This window comes from Hyperolius riggenbachi, chromosome 2 (genome assembly GCF_040937935.1).
Source record: "Hyperolius riggenbachi isolate aHypRig1 chromosome 2, aHypRig1.pri, whole genome shotgun sequence".
In the NCBI taxonomy this organism is placed as follows: Eukaryota; Metazoa; Chordata; class Amphibia; order Anura; family Hyperoliidae; genus Hyperolius; species Hyperolius riggenbachi.
Window position 1 is genome coordinate 322,828,228 of NC_090647.1, and position 20,517 is coordinate 322,848,744.

Consider the following 20,517-nt stretch of genomic DNA (forward strand, 5'->3'; position numbering starts at 1 on the left):
ATCTTCCTTCTGTGGAAATGTATTTTAGTTTAAAAAAATGCAATGTCCTACTTGAGAATGTGTGCATTTTGAATTATAGGTCTCCAGGTTATCCAAACATGAACCAGGGTAGCATGATGGGAGCAGGGCCACCTTATGGCCAAGGAATGAACAGCATGGCAGCAATGATGAACACACAGGGACCTCCCTACATGGGAGGCAATATGGCCAACAACTCAGGTAACCTTCGTCTTGTTGATTAAATGAGATAACTTTACATACTAGTTCTTTTTTTACCTAAACTGTTAACTCTGTTAACAACTGTAAGGTTCATTAAATGCACATGTTTTTCAGGCATGGCTGGCAGCCCAGAGCTGATGGGACTGTCTGATGTTAAATTATCACAGACTCCCAAAATGAATAACAAAGCAGACGGGACGCCTAAAGCAGAGACCAAATCAAAGGTACCTGGCTTGTTATGGTGGTTGTGGTAGTTTTTTTTGCAGAAAAAGCTTTAACAGAAAGCTGTCCTGTTATCCACTTCACATCCAGTGGTTGTGTACACTTTATGGACCAGACCTGCCATTGCAGCTACCATACATACGCTAATCTATAAACAGATTTATACACGCAAAAGGACAGGTTACGGTTGACTCTATGATAAACCGAGAGAACATTTTATTCTACCACAATTACTCCTCCCAAGCATACTGGTTTCCCCCCATTGGTCCATTTGACTAATTTAAAAAACTAAAAATAAGCTTTACTCACCTAGGACTTTCTCCAGCCCCTTGCAGCCGACTGTCCCACGCTGTCACCTCCGCTCCTCACCGCTGTACCGCTCTCGGCGATCGGTATTCAGGCCGACCGCGGGGTCGGCCTTACTGCGGCTGCGCAGTTCGCCACAGCTCATGTGGCCATGATTGACAGCAGCGATTCGTGCAGCCGCAGTAAGGCCGCCTCCGCGGTCAGCCTGAATACTGAGCGGTGAGAGCGGCACAGCGGAGGTGACAGCGTGGGACAGTCAGCTGCAAGGGGCTGGAGAAAGCCCCAGGTGAGTAAAGCTTATTTTTTGTTTTTTCCCTGAGAACTATGCCCTGTAATAGTGCCACCCAGTCTGTTGCATGCATTATTATATTCATGCATTCAGGAACCAATGCACCCAGTTGTCTCCCTCCTGATTCCTGTTGGCCACTTCTGGTCTTCACCTTTATGCTACTGAATGGCTCATATCATACTGTCATTTTTCTTGCTTCATGTAATAATCCAACTGGAGAATGGTGGTGGAAGATTAAAGGGGGCCCAAACCTGAATCTAAACGCACAGGGTACATGGCAAGGCAATATTTTCACGCTATAGTAACAAGAATAAGGAGACCTAGGGAAGGAGAGGGGATAATGGACGTAAGGGAGGGGACATTCTTGGGTACTCTCTTCAGAATTCCCCAGGGCTGTGGAGTCGGAGTCGTGGAGTCGGAGTCGTGGAGTCGGGCAATTTTGGGTGCCTGGAGTCGGAGTCGGGAAAAAATGCACCGACTCCGACTCCGACTCCTAATGAATTTGTAACTGTAATTAAAATAGAAAATATGATAAAATGTTCTATTTCTCAGATAATAGTCATTAAAAATAATGTATATATACAGTAATAGCTGTGCTTAGTCTACAAAAATGAAATAAACCAATCAAAATTAGTTACTTGTGCTGCTTCAATAAAGCAGTCCCTGTATTTTTAAAGTCAGATATACATATCTGATTGTGACTGTATATATGATGTGTACACAGGAATCTCTTATATACACTAAATAACATCTATGCTGTAAGTATAAAGCCTGATGGTTAGCCATGTCACTAATAGAGATGGTCAACGAGATGGAAATAATTCTGCATTGATGCTGATTTATGCAAATGTATGCACTCCCTTTGCTGATGAAATCAAATAATTTGATATGTTATTAAAATTTGGTTTGGTGACTACAAATTAAAGGTAAACTGAGACGGGTGAAAAGTAAAGTTTTATACATACCTGGGGCTTCCTCCAGCCCCCTTCAGGCTAATCAGTCCCTCGCTGTCTTCCACCACCCGGATCTTCTGCTATGAGTCCTGGTAATTCAGCCAGTCAGCGCTGTCCGGCCGCATGCCGCTCACAGCCAGGAACATTCTGCACCTGCGCAATAGTGCTGCACAGGTGTAGTATGCTCCTGGCGGCGCAGTGTGTGCATGTGCACTACGCCTGACTGGCTCAAGTACTTGGACTCATAGGCCTCAATTCACTAACCTTTATCAAACACTTTATCAAACGTTTGATAATTTACCTCATGGATAAAATCTAATTTTGAATTCACTAAGGTATTATAGATTTATTGAACATTTTATCGATAACACATTCGATAATTCTATAACACCTTAGTGAATTCAAAATTAGATTTTACTTATGAGGTAATTTATCAAACGTTTGATAAAGCTTAGTGAATTGAGGCCATAGCAGAAGATCCAGGTGGTGGAGGACAACGAGGGACTGATTATCCTGAAGGCGGCTGGAGGAAGCCCCAGTTATGTATAAAACTTTAATTTCATCTGTCTCAGGTTTACTTTGTTACACAGTAGTACTATAATCTACATATGCACTCCCCACAGAGCTGCAGGGAATCCACTGAGAATGCTGTGCACATTGAACACAGAGGTGTTGTCTGTTTACAATCCCCTCATTCCCCTGCAGAATACCTGCACATCATTCTTACATGTACCCTTACTTACATTGCCTAGGGCCTGATAGATGTTCTTTGTTCCGGTTTGTACCTTTTACAAGTACTCTTACCAAGGACTAGTTTTAGTCTAAAGGGAATAAATATAGTAGTCTACATATCCTTCTCACTTCAGTTGTCTTGTAAAATTCCTAAGCGTTGGCAGTTAAGAGACGAATTTCATGTTACATACTTTTAATCAACAAAATTGTAATATGCAAATTAGAGGAGTCGGAGTCGGTGGAATCCTAAACTGAGGAGTCGGAGTCGGTGGATTTTTGGACCGACTCCACTGGAATTCCCAGTGTAAGTAAGCAGTGGTGTTAATACATGTTTAGTGCGCTAACTGACCGCTATAGACTTATATTTAAGTCAGTTTTTCCAGTGGTCTAATGAAATATACTATAATAGTCTCCACTCTACTTATCAGAATACTGCACCAAATAAGGGCGCTCCAAACCATTTATTTTTAAGGTATGGTTATTTCTGTCACTGAAATGGCAAATACAGTATAAACTTGGATTGAGAGTAGAGCGCTTTGCTTTTTTTTACATTTTTTTTTATTTCATAAACAAGCAATGCCTGGATATACAAGCACAGACCCTTTGCACGTGTCACATCTTTATAAATGGGCCAATGGTTCCCTCACCCTTTCATGCTGCAGAATTGTACTTACTTGTACTTGGTCTAAATGTAGAAACTGTACAATGTCACTTTTTTCTGAGAAATCCTCAAAAGTACCGTAAGCAAAAGCAATTCATTGAATAATATTATTATTTATAAATCTCCAACATATTATTCAGCACTGGACAATAAATACATACAATGATGCAAAGGATTTCAGTCATGAGATCATACAACATAGGACAGTTTCACAAGGCAAACTGGTACAAAATAAATGGTCATGCAATTTTGTGCTGGTTAGGTAGGCCCAGTAATACTAGGACGAGGCAGTCATAGGAAAAGAGCACATGATCATGTAGAATGCACTAGGGAAGGTAGGGCCCTGCTTAAGGCTTACAATTAAAGATGGGGAGGAGGGGGGTGCCTCCTGGTTAAAGGACAACTGAAATTAGGGATATGGAGGCTGCCATATTTATTTATTTTTAAGCAATACCAGTTGCCTGGCTGTCCTGCTGATCTTCCTCTAATACTTTTAGCCATAGACCCTGAACAAGCATTATTGTCAGATCTGACAGTATTAGCTTGCATGCTTGTTTCTGGTGTGATTTAGAAACTACAGCAGCCAAATAGATCAGCAGGGCTGCCCAACAACTGGAATTGTTTAAAAGGAAATAAATATGGCCTCCATATCCTTCCTGTTAGTTGTCCTTTAAAACCATACAAAGGAAAAAGGTTGGTGTGAGCCAACCTATATAGTGAAAGTCTTTATTTACTTTATACTGTGCAGTATTTAATATTAAATATTTTTCTATAAATGTTTTTGGATTGAGGAACGAATCATCTGAGTTTGTTTCCTTTGATTCTTATGGGGACATTTTGTGTTGTAAGAGTGCTTTGGATTACAAGCATGTTTCCAGAATGAATAATGCTTGTAAACCAAGGTTCCACTGCATTGATTTGGAATGCTGTCAGTCAGCGAATTCAGGTTTGTGAGGAAATGGCATCCAAACGCAGTAATACAGTCTTCAGAAATAAGCAACTTGATTTGCACTAGAGTAGCACCTTTTATTGTCAGTGTTGAAAACTATTAGGCTTCATTTTCTCATCCTCTGATCAGTTTCCGTTTCATGACTTAACTTTTCTGTTCATAGAAATCCAATTCCTCTACTACTACCAATGAGAAAATAACAAAACTGTATGAGCTCGGTGGTGAGCCAGAGAGAAAAATGTGGGTGGATCGTTACTTATCGTTCACAGAAGAGAAGGCAATGGGCATGACCAACCTACCAGCTGTAGGCAGGAAGCCTCTTGATTTGTTCCGTCTCTACATGTCTGTGAAAGATATCGGCGGACTCACCCAGGTCAGATATATACATTTCCTCACTCCTGCAGTTTCTTTTTTTTTTTTTTTTTTTTTTTTTTTTTTTTCCTTTTCTTCCTGTGGTTCGGACTCCTTACTGACCTCATGGTTCTTTACAGGTTAATAAGAACAAAAAGTGGAGAGAGCTTGCAACAAACTTAAATGTGGGTACATCAAGCAGTGCAGCTAGCTCCCTAAAGAAGCAATACATACAGTGTCTGTATGCATTTGAATGCAAAATTGAAAGGGGAGAAGACCCACCACCTGATATTTTTGCTTCGGCAGAAGCAAAGAAACAGGCTAAAATCCAACCACCATCTCCAGGTAAGGGGATGGAGAGGCAGCAGCGCACATTTCAAACAAAACTTAATTTGTTCCCATTCTTTTTTTTGTTTTGTTTTTTTGTTTCTAAGAGAATGTTTTCTTCAAATCTTGACAATTAAGATGATATTTTTTCATTCAGCTGGCTCAGGCTCCATGCAGGGACCACAAACGCCTCAGTCCACTAGCAGCTCTATGGCAGAAGGAGGGGATTTGAAGCCCCCAACACCAGCATCCACCCCACATAGTCAAATGCCTCCCATGCCGGGCATGAGGTGAGCTTATTAATAATTTGAAAGCTACTTTTTCAGTTATCTGAAATTGGGAATTTTCCAATTATCCTCTGCCATTATTTTTGCTATAACAATTGTCCAAGTTTTGATTTTCTTTGGGGTTTCTCTTTCTCAACAAAGGAATAATTCTGTGGGTCTCCAGGATGCCTATGACGGTTCAGATCCTTCTTATCAGAAGCGAAACTCCATGACTCCTAACCCTGGATATCAGGCAGACATGATGGGTAGGATGCCCTATGAGGCAAGCAAGGACCCTTATGGTGGAATGAGGAAAGGTGGGACTACGGATATTCCTCTTCTGCAATGCGTTTTAGAGCCTGGTTCTCTATGCGGTTGTTGGCTGTTGCTTGCTTCCTTGCCAATTTTTTTTCCCTCTCCCCTATAGGAACAGATCCTTTCATGTCATCTGGCCAGGGGCCAAGTGGAGCCATGGGAGATCCATACAGTCGGGCGCCAGGTCCTGCTATGTCAAACATGGGTCAGCGTCAGCATTATCCTTATAGCGGTTATGACAGAGTGAGGTGAGCTTAGTCATTTTATTGGTGAAAGTGGTGGTTGTTTTGCATGACCATCTGTTAACGGTTTTGTTTTTTATTGTAGGCCAGAGCCTGGCCTGGGTCCTGAAGGTAATATGACCAGTGGGGGTGCTCAGCCAAATATGATGCCTTCAAACACAGACAGTGGCATGTACTCTCCTGGGCGTTACCCACAACAGAGGTAAGGAAAATATGTCTAACAGAAGGCAGTAGAGAGATGCACAAGATGACAGATAACATTACGTTTCTGTTTTCTCCTCTACAGGCATGATTCTTATAGTAACCAATATCCATCACAAGGCACATCATCTGGAAGCCCCTACCCAAGTCAGCAAAATCCAATGTATCAGCAGCAAGTAAGTTTGTGTATTTTATTTACCACCCTGCAACCTTTGTACTGTATAGTCTTAAACATACAATTCAATTCGTGGTTCAGTTTTGAAAAAATAGAAAAAAATATTTTCTGTATGGAGCATAAATCAGTATGGTAGTAGCCAAAAGTGTTGTCTGCTCCCTGTGTACTTCCTGACACTAGTTTTTTTAAAAATCTGTGTAGCAGCTGACTGGGAAAACTGTGTTTCTTATTTTTGCACTCCATTTTTCTGGCTTGACTAGTAAAGTATCTTCATGTTGATGTGAACATGTTTCAGCATGGCAACATTTACAAAAAAATGTCTGTAGACTTACTAATATCTAGTCCCTTATGGTTAATCTGGAGCAGTATACTCTTTATTACACCGATGGCAAGCAAGATCTTTATAGAAATTACTAAACTTCTCAGTTAAACCAGAATGTGGAGCTCTAGACGCATCATTTTTAATTGTGATATTTCCCTCACTTTTTTTAAGTGCAAAACTCTCAAATGTTTAAAACCATTCCTTCCTTTCATTACGAGTGTGTTCCATCCTTGATCTGTTGTCTCCTAGATCTTGGATAGCCTCTTCCTCCCCTTTCCATTGGTATAAAAAGTAATTTTAAATGAGCAGTTCATGAATTGGCTTGTGTTCTGACCATTCTACAGCCACATACTGAATTTGTTCTAATGAGGGTTTTTTTCCCCCCCAAACAAAAATGATCATGGCTTAAAGTGACCCTATAATGCAGGGCATATAGGGGCTGCTATATTTTCTTTTAAAATCATTGTTGCCTTGCTGTCCTGCTGATCTTTTTATGGCATTAGTAATATCTGCAACACATACCTAGAACAAGCATGAGATTAGTCATAGTACCCGATCTGCATATTCATTCCAGATTTGTGGCTTAGGCTGAGCTCACACTTTCTATGGTTCTCGATGTGAATGGTCACCACAGATCTGATGTAAGATCCGATGTATCCACCCACATCCATTGGTTTCCATTGTAACAGACCTGTCATATCTTTATATGTATGTATTCAATATGTTGTCCATAAAAGTCTGTTGTGGAGATGTAAGCCCTGATAGTGCATGACGTGTGAACAGATCCTATGGTTAACATAGGATCCATCTAAATATCTTTTGCGGAAAACTGTCAGGTTTGCAGGTGTGTGTAAACCTAGCCTTAGTGTTGGGTCAGAGAATTAGCAGGACAGCCAGGCAGTATTCTTTGATTTAAATAAATATAGCAACCTACAAATCCTTTCAATATATAGGGTCACTTTAAAGTTTCATAACAAAACTAGTGCTGCAGATAAATGCCCCCTCCCCCCCCCCCCCCCTCCCCAATGCAGTTAAAAATGCAAATATGTACTTAGTAGGGGTTTTTTTTTTTTTTTTTTAACCCTGTGTAATCATTGTTTTAAAGCTGGTTTTTTCCTACTGTGCCACCGTTTTGCAGTAAGCTCTAATAAATGACTAGAAGGGGCAGTGTGAGTAAAGTTATTGCTTTTCAGTGCTGGCGACATAGTGTCTGAAAAAAGTCAATTTTGATGAATTCCCACTGCAACACACAATTATTTAAATTCAGGTTCAAAACTACCAGCTTTCTTTTTTTGTAAAGATGTGCAAATCTATTGAGGGTAAAAAAGGCAACTGCAGCAAGAAGGATATGGAGGCTGCCATATTTATTCCCTTTTAATCAATACCTGTTGCCTGGCAGCCCTGCTGATTTAACTACGGTGTAGTATCTGTATCACACCAGAAACAAGTATGCAGCTAACCTTATCATATCTGACAGTGTCAGAAACACCTGAACTGCTGCGTGCTTGTTCAGGGTCTATTGCTAAAAGTATTAGAGGCAGAGGATTAGCAAGATAGCCAGGCAACTGGTATTGCTTACAAGGAAATAAATATGGCAGCGTCCATATCCCCCCGCCACTGTAGTTCATATTTACATGTTTGGGGTTTTTTTTGTCTGTTTTCAGAACTACAAGAGGCAGATGGATGGCACTTACGGACCATCGTCAAAGCGTCATGAGGGAGAGATCTATAGTGCTCCATATACTGGGCCACAGAGTGGGCAAGGTCAACCACAGTCACAACCACAGCAGCAGACGCCTGGAACGGTGGTGCCACCACCTTCTGGACAGCCCTCTCCTGCTCCAAATTCACAGCAGACACAGGATCCCTATGGACAGTATGGGAGCAATTATCCTCAAGGCTCTGGGGAACGCAGACCACCACCCTCTGGGCAAAATCAGTTTCCTTTTCAGTTTGGTCGTGAAAGAGTGCCTGCAGCACCAGGAAACAACTCTCAGTCTCCTTTGCCTCCTAGTGGAATGGGAGGGTCTGCAGAGACAACACAACCTGGGGCCATGTGGCAAAGCAGGGGAGAGATGGGTTATAATTACCAGGGTAGGCCTGGTCCACCTACAGCCAGTTCACAAGGACCACCTTATCATTCTGGACCACCTCGCGGAGAAGATATGCTGCTTCCAGACCAACGTTTAAGTCACGAGGGTCAGTGGCAACCTCATGTTAACAGGCAGCAGCCACCTTATGTGCCTGCCCCTGGCCCTCCTCTTACTCGACCTCCACCACAATCTGGTTACCAGGCCTCCCCAAGCATGCCTAACCATCTTCCTCAGGTAGCAAGTCCAGCCACCCCTCGGCCTCTGGAAGCCCACACTTCGCCCAGCAAATCTCCTTTCCTGAAGATGCAGAAAGCTGGGCCACCTGTGCCTGCATCCCACATTGTGCCCACCCCTCCTCAGCCACCTCTCATTCGCAGGGACATAACTTTCCCTCCTGGTTCTGTGGAAGCCACGCAGCCATTATTAAAGCCAAGGAGGAGGCTGACTGCAAAAGAAATAGGTAAGCAAGCCAAATTGTGCAGAAGCTTTAGGTCATGATTTGACAACTGCAGTTGTCTCTAGCCACCTATCAGTGTACTATCCTGTATGAAGAATATTATAACCCAAAAGCTAGTTTTGATACTTCTGATATAGTAAACTAATTTTTCTTGGATCCCTTGGAGTTTACTGTAGGATTCTGTTGTATTTCAAATTCCTTACCTTGGGGTTTACCTGCAGTGACAGCCAAAACTAAAGTTTAACTTTCCTGCTAACGTGATGGGTACTGGGTTTGTCAGTTTATCATTTGTGCAGTTGATACCCCTTTACTACTTCCTTTTCTGTGTGGTCAGTTGAACATGCACTAAGAGGGGGGAGTTGCTCACCAGTCAGCATCCTTCAGAGTATTACATTAAGGTGTAGTTGTTTATTTGGGGAAGGGGGGGTGTTTGATGTGGAACTTTACTATAAGATCGACTGACCCTTTCACTACATCTGAGCCCTGATGTGTAGGGGGAAACCGTGAGGTGACTATAAAAATTGATGTATTAAATCATGTAAATGTATACATGTATTTAAAATTAACATTTGCCAAAGTGGTAGTTTAAAATGGGTTACATTGCTGCATATATTTCCCCTATCGGTTTTTTCTGAGATGACACAAGTGACCATCCCAAAAGCTTAAACTGAACCGGACTAGTAGTCCGGAAAAATAAATGCTTACTGGCCAGTACAGATGGGAGATGAAATGTTTCACGTTTTTCATGCAAATTACAGCTAGTTATTCAACCAAATAGTCACTGGCTAAATTCAAAAGGTGGTCGTACATCAGAAGGTTATGGGCAGAATTGACAGACAAATTTATCTCTAATCTGATTAGAGATAAATGTCTCTTGATCGAATCTGCCCATACACTACAGGCCGATTCCGGTCCGATTTCAGCAGGGAATCAGCTGAGCCCGCCGCATCCACCAAACGTGTAAATGTATGTAGTGTGCATTTATACATTACCTGTCCTGTAGCAGCTTCCGCACGGTATCGTCCATCTCGTCGGGTAATAGCTGCATAGACGCTAGTGGCGCATAGCGTCAGACATGCGGAACCTGGCAAGATGGACGCAAACCGCGTGGAGGCTGACACCGGACAGGTAATATATAAATGCACACACTACATACATTTTATACATTGCAGCGGGGGTTTCGTCTCGTCACTCGTTCGCAAATCGGCCACCATACCGCCGCGCACCCAACCAACTTCGGCCCGACCTCTTACAGCATGCGCGATCGACCGTGCGGCCAATTTCTGTCCCGAAATTGGTTGCTTTGTCGGCCGGGCGTGCACTTGGCAGCACCAATTTTCATCTAATTCGATTTCAATAATCCAATTGGATGGTCAATTGGTTGGTCGGCTGATGTATGGCCACCTTAAGGGTGCATGCGCACATGCCAATATTGCCACCTCCATGTAGTATGAGAGCCAACAGATTTTGAATACTATAAACAGATTATGGTAAAATTGGCCAATCATTTGCCAATCAAAATTGGATGTATGTACACAGCCTAAGCTGCAAGCAAAACCAGAATAGTTTAATGTTATCACTTAGCTCAACTTAAGTCTGACTGCTGCTTTCAACTCCTATTTTTCTACTTGAATCCTTAAAGTACAACTGAAGTGAGAAAAACCTTGAGGGCCTGTTTCCACTAAACGCAGATTCTGCATGCAGAAAACGGACTCCAATGAATGCCTATGGGAAATCTGCATCAGAAAAATCGCGTTCAGTGGAAACAGGCCCATAGGCATTCATTGGAGTCAGTTTTCTGCATGCAGAATCTGCGTGTAGTGGAAACAGGCCCTAAAGCTCACAGTTTATAAAAAGACCAGGGCTCAAACAAGTTAGTGCTGTAATCGCATGGGGATTAACTTTAATTCATTAGCATAGTAACAACCAGAACACCGGCACGACGTTTTGGGCTGGTACGCACTTTCTCAAGTGTATGGTGGCTGCCATATTTATTTCCTCTTTAAAGTGAACCTGAGGTGAGTGATATGTAGGCTGCCATATTTATTTCCTTCTAAACAATACCAGTTGCCTGGCAGCCCTGCTGATCTATTTTGCTGCAGTAGTGGCTGAATTACACCAGAAACAAGCATTAGTTCTGATATTGTCTGTAACATCTGGTCTGCATATGCTTGCTCAGGGTTTATGGCTGAAGGTATTAGAGCAGAGGCTAAGCAGGATAGCCAGGCAACTGGTATTGCAGAAAAGGAAATAAATATGGCAGCCTCCATATTGCTCTCACCTTAAGTTCATTTTAACCGCCAGTTGCCTGGAACCCCTGCTGATCTGTTTGACTGCAGTAGTGGCTGAATTACACCAGAAACAAGCTTGCAGCAGAAACACCCGATCTGCATATTCTTCGGCTTAAGAGTATTAAGCTCAACACACACCATACAATCTTAGTTGTACAGATTTACCAAATCTATGTAGTATAAGGGCCAACAGATTGAAAATACCTTGAATGATTGATTGGATAGGCTCTTATACTACATGGAAGTGGTAAGATTGAACAACTAAGATTGTATGGTGTGTGTTGAGCCTTAAGGTGGCCACACACCATACAATTTTTTTAAATATCTGTTCAATTTAAGAAATTGCAATCAATTTTTCTGACTGATTGTAATATTTCAAAAATATGACCAATGTACCACACACGTATGTTCAATTTTCCCCCAATTATGATGATAATGATTGGAAACTCTGAGAAAATGGCTTGGGTGTGTATATTAATAAACTGACAATCTAACACACACCATACAATCTTTAGAGAAATGGAAGAAAAATATCTGGCATTCCGGATAGATAAAAATCGAAAAAAACGGGAAATCCGATCGGATTTTTCAGTCGAATGAAAAAAAGCTTTCGTTTTTTTTCCAGGAGATACGATCGTTTTTATCGAATTGCTGTAAAATCGGATCATTTTAGTGTGTGTGTGTGTGTGGCCACCTTTTAGACTGAGGCCGTAGGTCAGCCATGCAATCTACATTATTTAAAAGAAAATAAACATGACTGTCTCCATATCACTCAGTTCAGGTATGCTTTAAAGACTTAAAGGGACTCCGAGCAGTGCCTGTGGGTATGCCTTTAAGCATACCCACAACTAATTAATTATATCCTCACACCTACCAGCACGATGTTTGTAACTATATCCCCCTGGGTTCCTTGTATTTGATTGCATTGTGCTGGATGGAGCTGCCGACACTGGGGAAAGTGTCGTCCTGTGTAATACAATGCTGGACTCCAAAAAGTGCAGAGAATATGGAAAGATGCATATCATTTTGGTTTCAATATTTTTATTGATTTTTAAGAAATACAACATTAGAAACAAAAAGAACAGTTGTACATACACGGTATAAGCAATACACCCTGGCCCACGAACCTTCCGGCAGCCATCTGCATCATATACCGGGAAGGGCAAACCAAGATATAAAGCACGCACAACCTTTAAACAGTAAACACAGAACATAACATAATGTACGATCCTTAGGAGCCCCACGGTGACCAGAACCGGGGGCCCGCCTTCGCAGACAGGGCTAAAAGTGAGGGAGAAAGGGGCTGGACTGCCCATTCACCCTCTGTTTCCCATCTCCTGACCAAGAGCAGGAAAGGAAAGATACCGAGAAAAATGGAGAAAGAAGAAGAGGAGAAAGGGGAGAGAGAAGAGGGTAGAGTCCAAGGGAGTCCAGTGGAACCTAATATGTTGTGAACAGGTTTGCGTCTATATCCGGGTACTCCAGGTCGATCCAGGGTTGCCATATCTGAAGGAATTTATTGTGTGTTACGCAGTATGCTTGTTAGCTTTTCGTTTACCATGAATTCTGACATACGTGCTTTGACCTCCAAGAAGTTTGAAGGTGTTTTCTTCCAGTTCTTTGCTATTGTCATTTTAGCAGATAGGAAAAGGAAGGAGGCAAGTTTATTTTGGTTAGTCGTAAGGCTATCAATTTTACCGTGGAAGAGGGCTAGCCACGGGTCTTTACGTATGGTGATATGGAAGAGAGACTGCATGAGGCCAAAAATCCTACTCCAGAAACGTATGATACGTGGGCATTGCCACCAAATATGGTACATGGTGCCCTCCCTTCCACAGCCTCTGAAACATTTAGAGTCAATAGCTGATGAGAGTTTGTGTAGCCTTGAAGGGACAAGGTACCACCTAGTTAACACTTTATATGCAGATTCTATAGCGTATACATTTGTGGAGCAGCTAGAAATACGGGACCAACAGTCAGCCCAGTCCTCGCTTTCCTTGTGCAACCCCAGTTCCCTTTCCCAGCCTGTAATGTAAGGATGCAATCTGGTAGATTCTAGTCGGGAAAGTTTAGAATAAATTACACATTTTGAAGATCTTTCTCCTCTTTTCAATGATATATAAACCACCGCGTTACGCCTTTTAGTTTGGCCACGATTTCGATTGCGAAAATAGCAAACTAAAAGGCTTAGGGCAGCGATTGATCTATCATTGGAAAGAGAAGAAAGAGGGCATCAAAATTATATGCATCTTTCCATAGTTAATGCACTGCTCGGAGTCCCTTTAATGCTAGTTACATGAAAACACAATTTTGTTGTTGTTTGCCCACTTATACTAAGGCTTGGTTTACAGTGGACTTAAAAGGTTAGTTTAGGTGAACAGATCCTGTGGTAATCAGTAGGATCCGTCCACGTTCTTCCATTAGAACAGATCTGTTTCCCCGAACTGACCACAAGTTTGGGTCTGCAGTGATTTTTCTAGATCAATGTGTCTGCCCATTGACCATGCGCTAACGGAACGGAGGGTCTAAAAATAAAATCACCAAAGATGTGCTAAGCTTAGAATGTCATCTTCTGCTTTGCCTGGCAAGTTTTTTTTTTTTGTTTTTTTTTTTCCCCTTCAGTAGCTTAGAAAGGATATTGTGCTTTGTGTCCCATTGCAGATGTTTTGACATTTCCTTTCTCTGAACCACCAAGGATTTTCATGGTTCTAGTGGTTCCTGGAGCAGGACATGACATCAATACACCTTGTCGTGGAGTTTTAAAGGGAACCTAAACTGATGATATGGATTTTTCCTTTTTAAAAATACCAGTTGCCTGACTCTCCTGTTGAACCTGTGTCTCTAATACTTTTAGCCACAGCCCCTCAACAAGCATGTAGATCAGGTGCTCTGACTGAAGACAGACTGCATTAGCTGCATGCTTGTTTCAGGTGTGTGATTCAGTCACTACTGCAGCCAAAGATCAGCAGGACAGCCAGGCAACTGGTATTGTTTAAAAGGAAACATTCGTATCCCTTCTCAGTTAAGGTTCCCTTTAACCGTTCTTTGGGTAATAGTTTTTTTTCCCCCTTGTCTATCATTCACTTGTGTGGATATTTCTGTCTAGACAGGAAGATTCTTGCAGTTAGGGGACACAGGAAAACCATAAAAATCCAAAAGACAAGTCTACTTTCCAAGATATTAAAAATTTCAAAACAATTTGTGGAAATGAGTCTTAAATATTTCTAGATTGCAAAAAGTCATTTGAAAAATGCTTTAAACTTTATAACCTTTCAAAAGAAACTGTGGAGCTGCACTTGCAACAAATCCTGTTTGCATTGTATCTCTTGCATTGCTTATAGCCTAGGTTCTCAATGTGTGGTACGCGTACCCCAGGGGGTACTTCTGATGGGTCCAGGGGATACCTGGGCTTGATGTATTTAAGTTTAATAAATTGATGGTTTCAGAAAAGAACTCCTGTGTAAACAGCCAAACTAGTATTTCAGTGAATTAAAAAACAATAGCAAATGCTTGGAAACAGTTTAGAAACAATTATTAAAGGGAGCCTAAACTGAGAGGCATATGGATGTTTCCATTTAAACAATACCACAATACCAGTTGCCTGGCATCCTGCTGATGTCTTTGGCAGCAGTAGTTGCTGAATCACACAAACTTTAAATTAAACTTTAATTAAACAAGCATGCAGCAATCCAGTCTGACTTCAGTTAAGCACCTGATCTGCATGCTTGTTCAGGGGCTGTGGCTAAAAGTATTAGACGCAGGAGAGTCGGGCAACTGGTAGTATTTTAACCACTTTACCCCCAGCGGTACGAATTTCTCCGCCCCTTTTTTCCCTCCTAAAAAACCAGGGACGGAGAAATCCGTACCTTCCGCGCTACCGCCGCTGTCCGCGCTCCCGCCGCTCGTGCGCGCGCACCCGCCGCTCGTGCACGCCGCCGCCCGCTCGCCCGGAGATCAATGAACGGGAAAATCCATTCCCGTTCGTTGATCTAGCCCCCGCAATGATCTGCTGCTTCTTTCAGAAACAGCGAGATCATTGTGCGTCTCCCAGCCTCCTACTGCTTCCTGTAAGCGTCCTTCCGGACGCTTACAGGTCACATGGAAACAAACACTCTGTGGCCATCTTGTGGCCAAATGGTAAACTACACCCTAAAAGCATTTTACATATACAAACATTACATTTACACAATAAATTAACTCATTACCTCCCACACTCCCCAATTTTTTTTTTTTGTAATTAAAAAAAAAAAAAAAAAAATACAATAAAAAAAAAAAAACAGTTACCTTAGGGACTGAACTTTTTAAATATTTATGTCAAGAGGGTATAACACTGTTACTTTATAAACTGCGGGCTTGTAATTAGGGATGGATGCAAAACTGAAAAAAATGCACCTTTATTTCCAAATAAAATATTGGCGCCAAACATTGTGATAGGGACATAATTTAAATGGTTTTATAACCGGGACAAATGGGTTAATACATTTCATGGGTTTTAATTACAGTAGCATGCTTTATTTAAAAACTATAATGGCCGAAAACTGAAAAATAATTTTTTTCCCACATTTTTTCCTATTTCCCCATTAAAACACATTTAGAATAAAATAATTCTTGGCATAATGTCCCACCTAAAAGTCTAATTGGTGGCAAAAAAAACAAGATATAGTTCATTTCATTGGGATAAGTAATAATAAAGTTATAGTCGAATGAATGGAAGGAGCGCTGAAAGGTGAAAATTGCTCTGGTGGTCAGGGGGTAAAACCCCTCAGTGGTGAAGTGGTTAAAAGGTAAAATCCATATCCTTCTCAGTTTCGGTTCCCTTTAAGTACTACTGTTAAGTGTATCTGTATCAAGGGGAACTTGGCCAGCACAAGCTTTCAATAGGAGTACATACCCATAAAATGTCGAAACACTGGCCTATAGCATAAATTAAAATGTTAGGGATTTGTTTCTGAGCTTAAAAGGCCTTTCCTCTCCTTTGGTCAAGTGATAATGCCTGTAGGATGCAACCTGCATATTCTGAGAAAGATCCAAAACGTCTTAATGCCAAATCATTGCCAACATTCTTCCTTTAAAGTGTAACTGAGATGAAATGCATCTTGCCATGTCCCTGGGCCACTTCTGTCCATTACCATGTCCCTGGTCTGCACCTGTTTCCCGCAGGACGGCATGGTACTGTTTCTGAGTCGTGGTGCCTGGCCACACTCCCGTAGCCTGGAGCGATGTGCTCCTGCGCAATAACTACTGTGCAGGCATGGAATACTCCCGGCTTCGAGAGCACAAGAGGGCGTGCGGCCAGGCCAGTGCAACAAAATGCGACTCTGACAGTACTGGGCCGTCGTGTGGTGGGACAGGAGTGGCCCGGGGACACGGCGTGGGACCCTGAGCAGGCTCGGGGAAGCCTCGACTAAGTATAAAACCTGAGATGTATTTAATTTCGGGTTTCCTTTAAGCATAATAAGTGACTACAGCTTAGAAAAGTTTTCTAAATTTATTTTATTTTTTTAAACCATATAACTTTAGCAATGCTATTTTCATGCTACAGGAATTGCAGGGGGTCAATTTCAGATGTTGCGTTTGTGATGACTGTGTAGTTCTGCTTTGGGTCTTTGAGGGGTAATTCTGTCTCAAATACCTACGTTGCTATACATTAGATTTTGTTAGTGTGGTACTAGCTTTTACAAATCCTCTTCGTTTCAGGTACACCTGAGGCTTGGCGTGTGATGATGTCTCTGAAGTCTGGCTTACTTGCTGAAAGTACTTGGGCACTGGACACTATTAACATTCTTCTGTATGATGACAACAGCATCATGACCTTTAACCTTAGCCAGGTGAGTTTACATGTCTGCAGATTGTGAAGTTCGTTTTTCAAGTGCACACCTCACGCACCTGTTCAAATGTTGCATTCTAATTCTCCCCTTCATTTCTTGTAGCTTCCAGGGCTATTGGAGCTTTTGGTGGAATATTTCCGACGCTGCCTGATTGAAATCTTTGGGATCCTTCGGGAGTATGAGGTTGGAGAGCCTGGGCAAAAGAACCTTCTCAATCCTTCCACTCGAAATTCTCATAGCCCACTTGTTTGTAATGCTGAATATAGTGATGGGGAAGACTGCCATTCACTGACGGATGATGGTTTCCAAAGTGAAGATGAAGGAGATGAGGAGAGAAAAGCCTACTCTGCTCCTTGCATAGGCAATGAGGATACTCAGCGGCATGCCAGCAAGTTTGACAAACTCCCAATTAAGGTTATACAACGGGAAGATGCCTTTGTGCTAGACTGTTCCCACAAGCTGGGTCGTCGGCAGGAATTTGATAGTGGCCTCTTACACTGGCGAATAGGAGGGGGTGATACAACAGAACACATCCAAACTCACTTTGAGAGGCGACCTGATCCCCCTGTCCGCAAACGCTTCCAGACAAAGCGCAGAGTGCGGGAACAGCAAGTAAATGGAACAGAGGACACTGCTCCTACAATAGATGATGTCCTATGTTGCAGATCAAGCTCTTTGCCATCAGAGGATGGAGATGCCGCTGAGGAGGATTCTGACTTTGCATTGGGTGGTAGCCCCCCACCACGTAACAGGCATGGTCTTAAAATTCTGGAGGATGAACCACGTAGCAAAGATGAAACCCCACTGTGCACACTGGAAGATTGGCAAGATGCTCTTTCGCGGCGTTGTGTGTGCATATCTAATATCTTGCGCAGCTTGTCTTTTGTGCCAGGAAATGACTTGGAAATGTCCAAGCATCCAGGTTTGCTGCTGATTCTTGGAAAACTAGTGTTGCTTCATCATAAGCACCCAGAAAGGAAACAAGCCCCTCTTACTTATGAAAAGGAGGAAGAGCGAGATCAAGGAGTTAGCAGCAACAAGGCTGAATGGTGGTGGGACTGTTTGGAAATGCTGCGTGAGAATACGCTAGTCACTCTTGCCAACATCTCTGGTCAGCTGGACCTTTCCCCTTTCCCAGAGAGCATTTGTCTACCCATCCTTGATGGTTTGCTACACTGGGCGGTTTGTCCATCAGCAGAGGCTCAGGATCCATTTGTAACGTTGGGTCCCAATGCAGTACTTTCGCCCCAGAGACTGGTACTGGAAGCACTGAGCAAACTGAGCATTCAAGACAGCAATGTGGACCTAATATTGGCTACACCCCCTTTCACACGTCTTGAGAAGCTCCATGGAACCTTAGTGAGGTTCTTAAGTGACAGAAAAAACCATGTGTGCAGGGAAATGGCAGTGGTGCTTTTAGCAAACTTAGCACAGGGAGATAGCTTATCAGCAAGGGCTATTGCCATACAGAAAGGCAGCATTGGTAACCTGTTAGGTTTTCTTGAAGATAGTCTGGCAGCCACCCAGGCTGCCCACTTACATGGACCCTCTGCTTCTTTCGAGCCCACCAGTACGGACATGATGAGACGGGCCTCACGTGCCCTGCTGGCTTTGGCCAAGGTTGAGGAAAATCACTCAGAGTTCACGCTGTACGAGTCCCGTCTGCTGGACATCTCAGTATCTCCACTAATGAACTGCTCTGTGTCACAGGTCATCTGCGACGTCCTCTTTTTGATTGGTCAGTCATGACGGCTACAGTGGACATCTTCCCAGATAGTTTCCTCCTCTCATCACGGTAGAATGGAATCCTCCCTGACTGTTTTATTCCCCTCCTTTATGTTCCCCTCCCTCCCTTTTTTATTTATGCAAAAACGACGTCTCAATCCACTGTCCGCCCCAGAGAGGAGGCATGGCCACCCTTGTGGACCTCCCCTTCCCTTTCTCTTCCTCTCTGTGTTTTGGTGATAACCAAAGCTACTGTATTTCAGTGATTTTTTTTTTCTTTTTTTAATTGAGGGAATGGGTTCCACTGTACTTAACTACCCTCCCACTTCTACTGTTAGACCCCTGCGACAGCCAAGGGATGGGCTCCATATTCAAAGGAGTTAAGACTTCTGAACCACCAAGAAGGGAGAAGGAATCCCTTCTATAATTCTAAAAAAGAAAAAAAAAACTTGCCCTCCTCCTCACCCTGCAATCTTTAGACTAGAATTTGTGTGCCCTGTACCTTTAAACAGAGAAGAAAACATAAAAAGAAAAAAAAAAAAGTCCCAAAAAGACATTACCTTTTTAACTGTGCTGAGAAACCCTGCAGAATCCAATCGGAGCTGGAAAAACCCACAACCTCAGAGACTCCAGATGTAGGTTTTTAAATGGAGAGTGACAAAGGTCACTTTTAGTTTCCGGAGGAGAGAGACACACAAAAAAGTCGCTTTTCCCCCAAAGTTTCATGTGAAGCAACACCCTTACCTCTTTAAACTTAGATTGTAATAATCGGAGATCGCCTCTTATAACTGGTTTTAACCTTTAGCTTGTAGGTTGCAAGCTGCGATGTCTGTATATATATGATGATGTACATTAAAGACACCTCTTGTATTTCCCTCAACTTTTTTCCCTCACTTAACCCTTCACCACTTTCACAAGATTTCCCCTGAATCTGAAGAAAAAGGGGGCCACGGTTACTTATTCCCAGTCCCCCTTTATCTACTCTCCAGAAGGAGAAATATTTTACAGATTGTTTGATCCAAAGAGCAACAGGCTCTGCACCACCTTCCCCTCCCTTTGACCCTTTGTATATCCAGCAATTGTTTCAACTTACTTTACCTTTTCATTTCCAATCAAGGTGTGAGGTTTTTTTTTTTTTCCTTTTTTTGGTTTCAGTTCCAGAAACAATTTGACATTTTTTTTCCAGCGATTTCTGCATATTTGTAGCTCTGAAGAAAATGTAAATTTCAGCCTATTCCTTTTATTTGTTTTATTTTTATTTTGCTTAATGAATATATCATTTATTCAGTATGAAATCTTTATACTCTATGTTCCCGTGTTAAGAATAAATGTACATTAAATCTTGTTAATAGAGTTGTGAAGAGCTTTATTGTAAATAAGCCATGGCAATTGGACTCCTGTAAAGTCCAGACTGCTTGACCCAGTTTTACCAGTGTTTCTTTATATGTGTATTCCTATGCTCTCAGACTTCTGAGGTACATGGTCCGTTACCCCTGTTAGAATTTAGAGCCCTTTCACACAGTCCTGTTGTGATGAGACTGCAATGCAACATAGCTGAAAAGTTGCATTACGCGGTAGTTGCGGTGCGACTAT

The 20,517-nt window shown here is 42.3% G+C and overlaps 1 protein-coding gene across 2 annotated transcripts in view; it reads left to right on the forward strand.

Moving 5' to 3' along the window:
* Positions 1-20,273, forward strand: part of ARID1A (AT-rich interaction domain 1A) — an 82,521-nt gene extending 62,248 nt beyond the window's left edge. For both annotated transcript variants that reach the window (XM_068269234.1, XM_068269235.1), the window contains exons 9-20: positions 80-219; positions 334-443; positions 4,495-4,704; positions 4,823-5,027; positions 5,167-5,299; positions 5,438-5,592; positions 5,703-5,838; positions 5,918-6,034; positions 6,119-6,209; positions 8,195-9,083; positions 17,069-17,199; positions 17,302-20,273. In XM_068269234.1, coding sequence (XP_068125335.1) covers positions 80-219; positions 334-443; positions 4,495-4,704; positions 4,823-5,027; positions 5,167-5,299; positions 5,438-5,592; positions 5,703-5,838; positions 5,918-6,034; positions 6,119-6,209; positions 8,195-9,083; positions 17,069-17,199; positions 17,302-18,948 — 3,964 coding nt within the window. In that variant the 3' untranslated portion in view covers positions 18,949-20,273. The remainder of the gene's footprint in view (positions 1-79; positions 220-333; positions 444-4,494; positions 4,705-4,822; positions 5,028-5,166; positions 5,300-5,437; positions 5,593-5,702; positions 5,839-5,917; positions 6,035-6,118; positions 6,210-8,194; positions 9,084-17,068; positions 17,200-17,301) is intronic.
* The last annotated feature ends 244 nt before the right edge of the window (positions 20,274-20,517 follow it).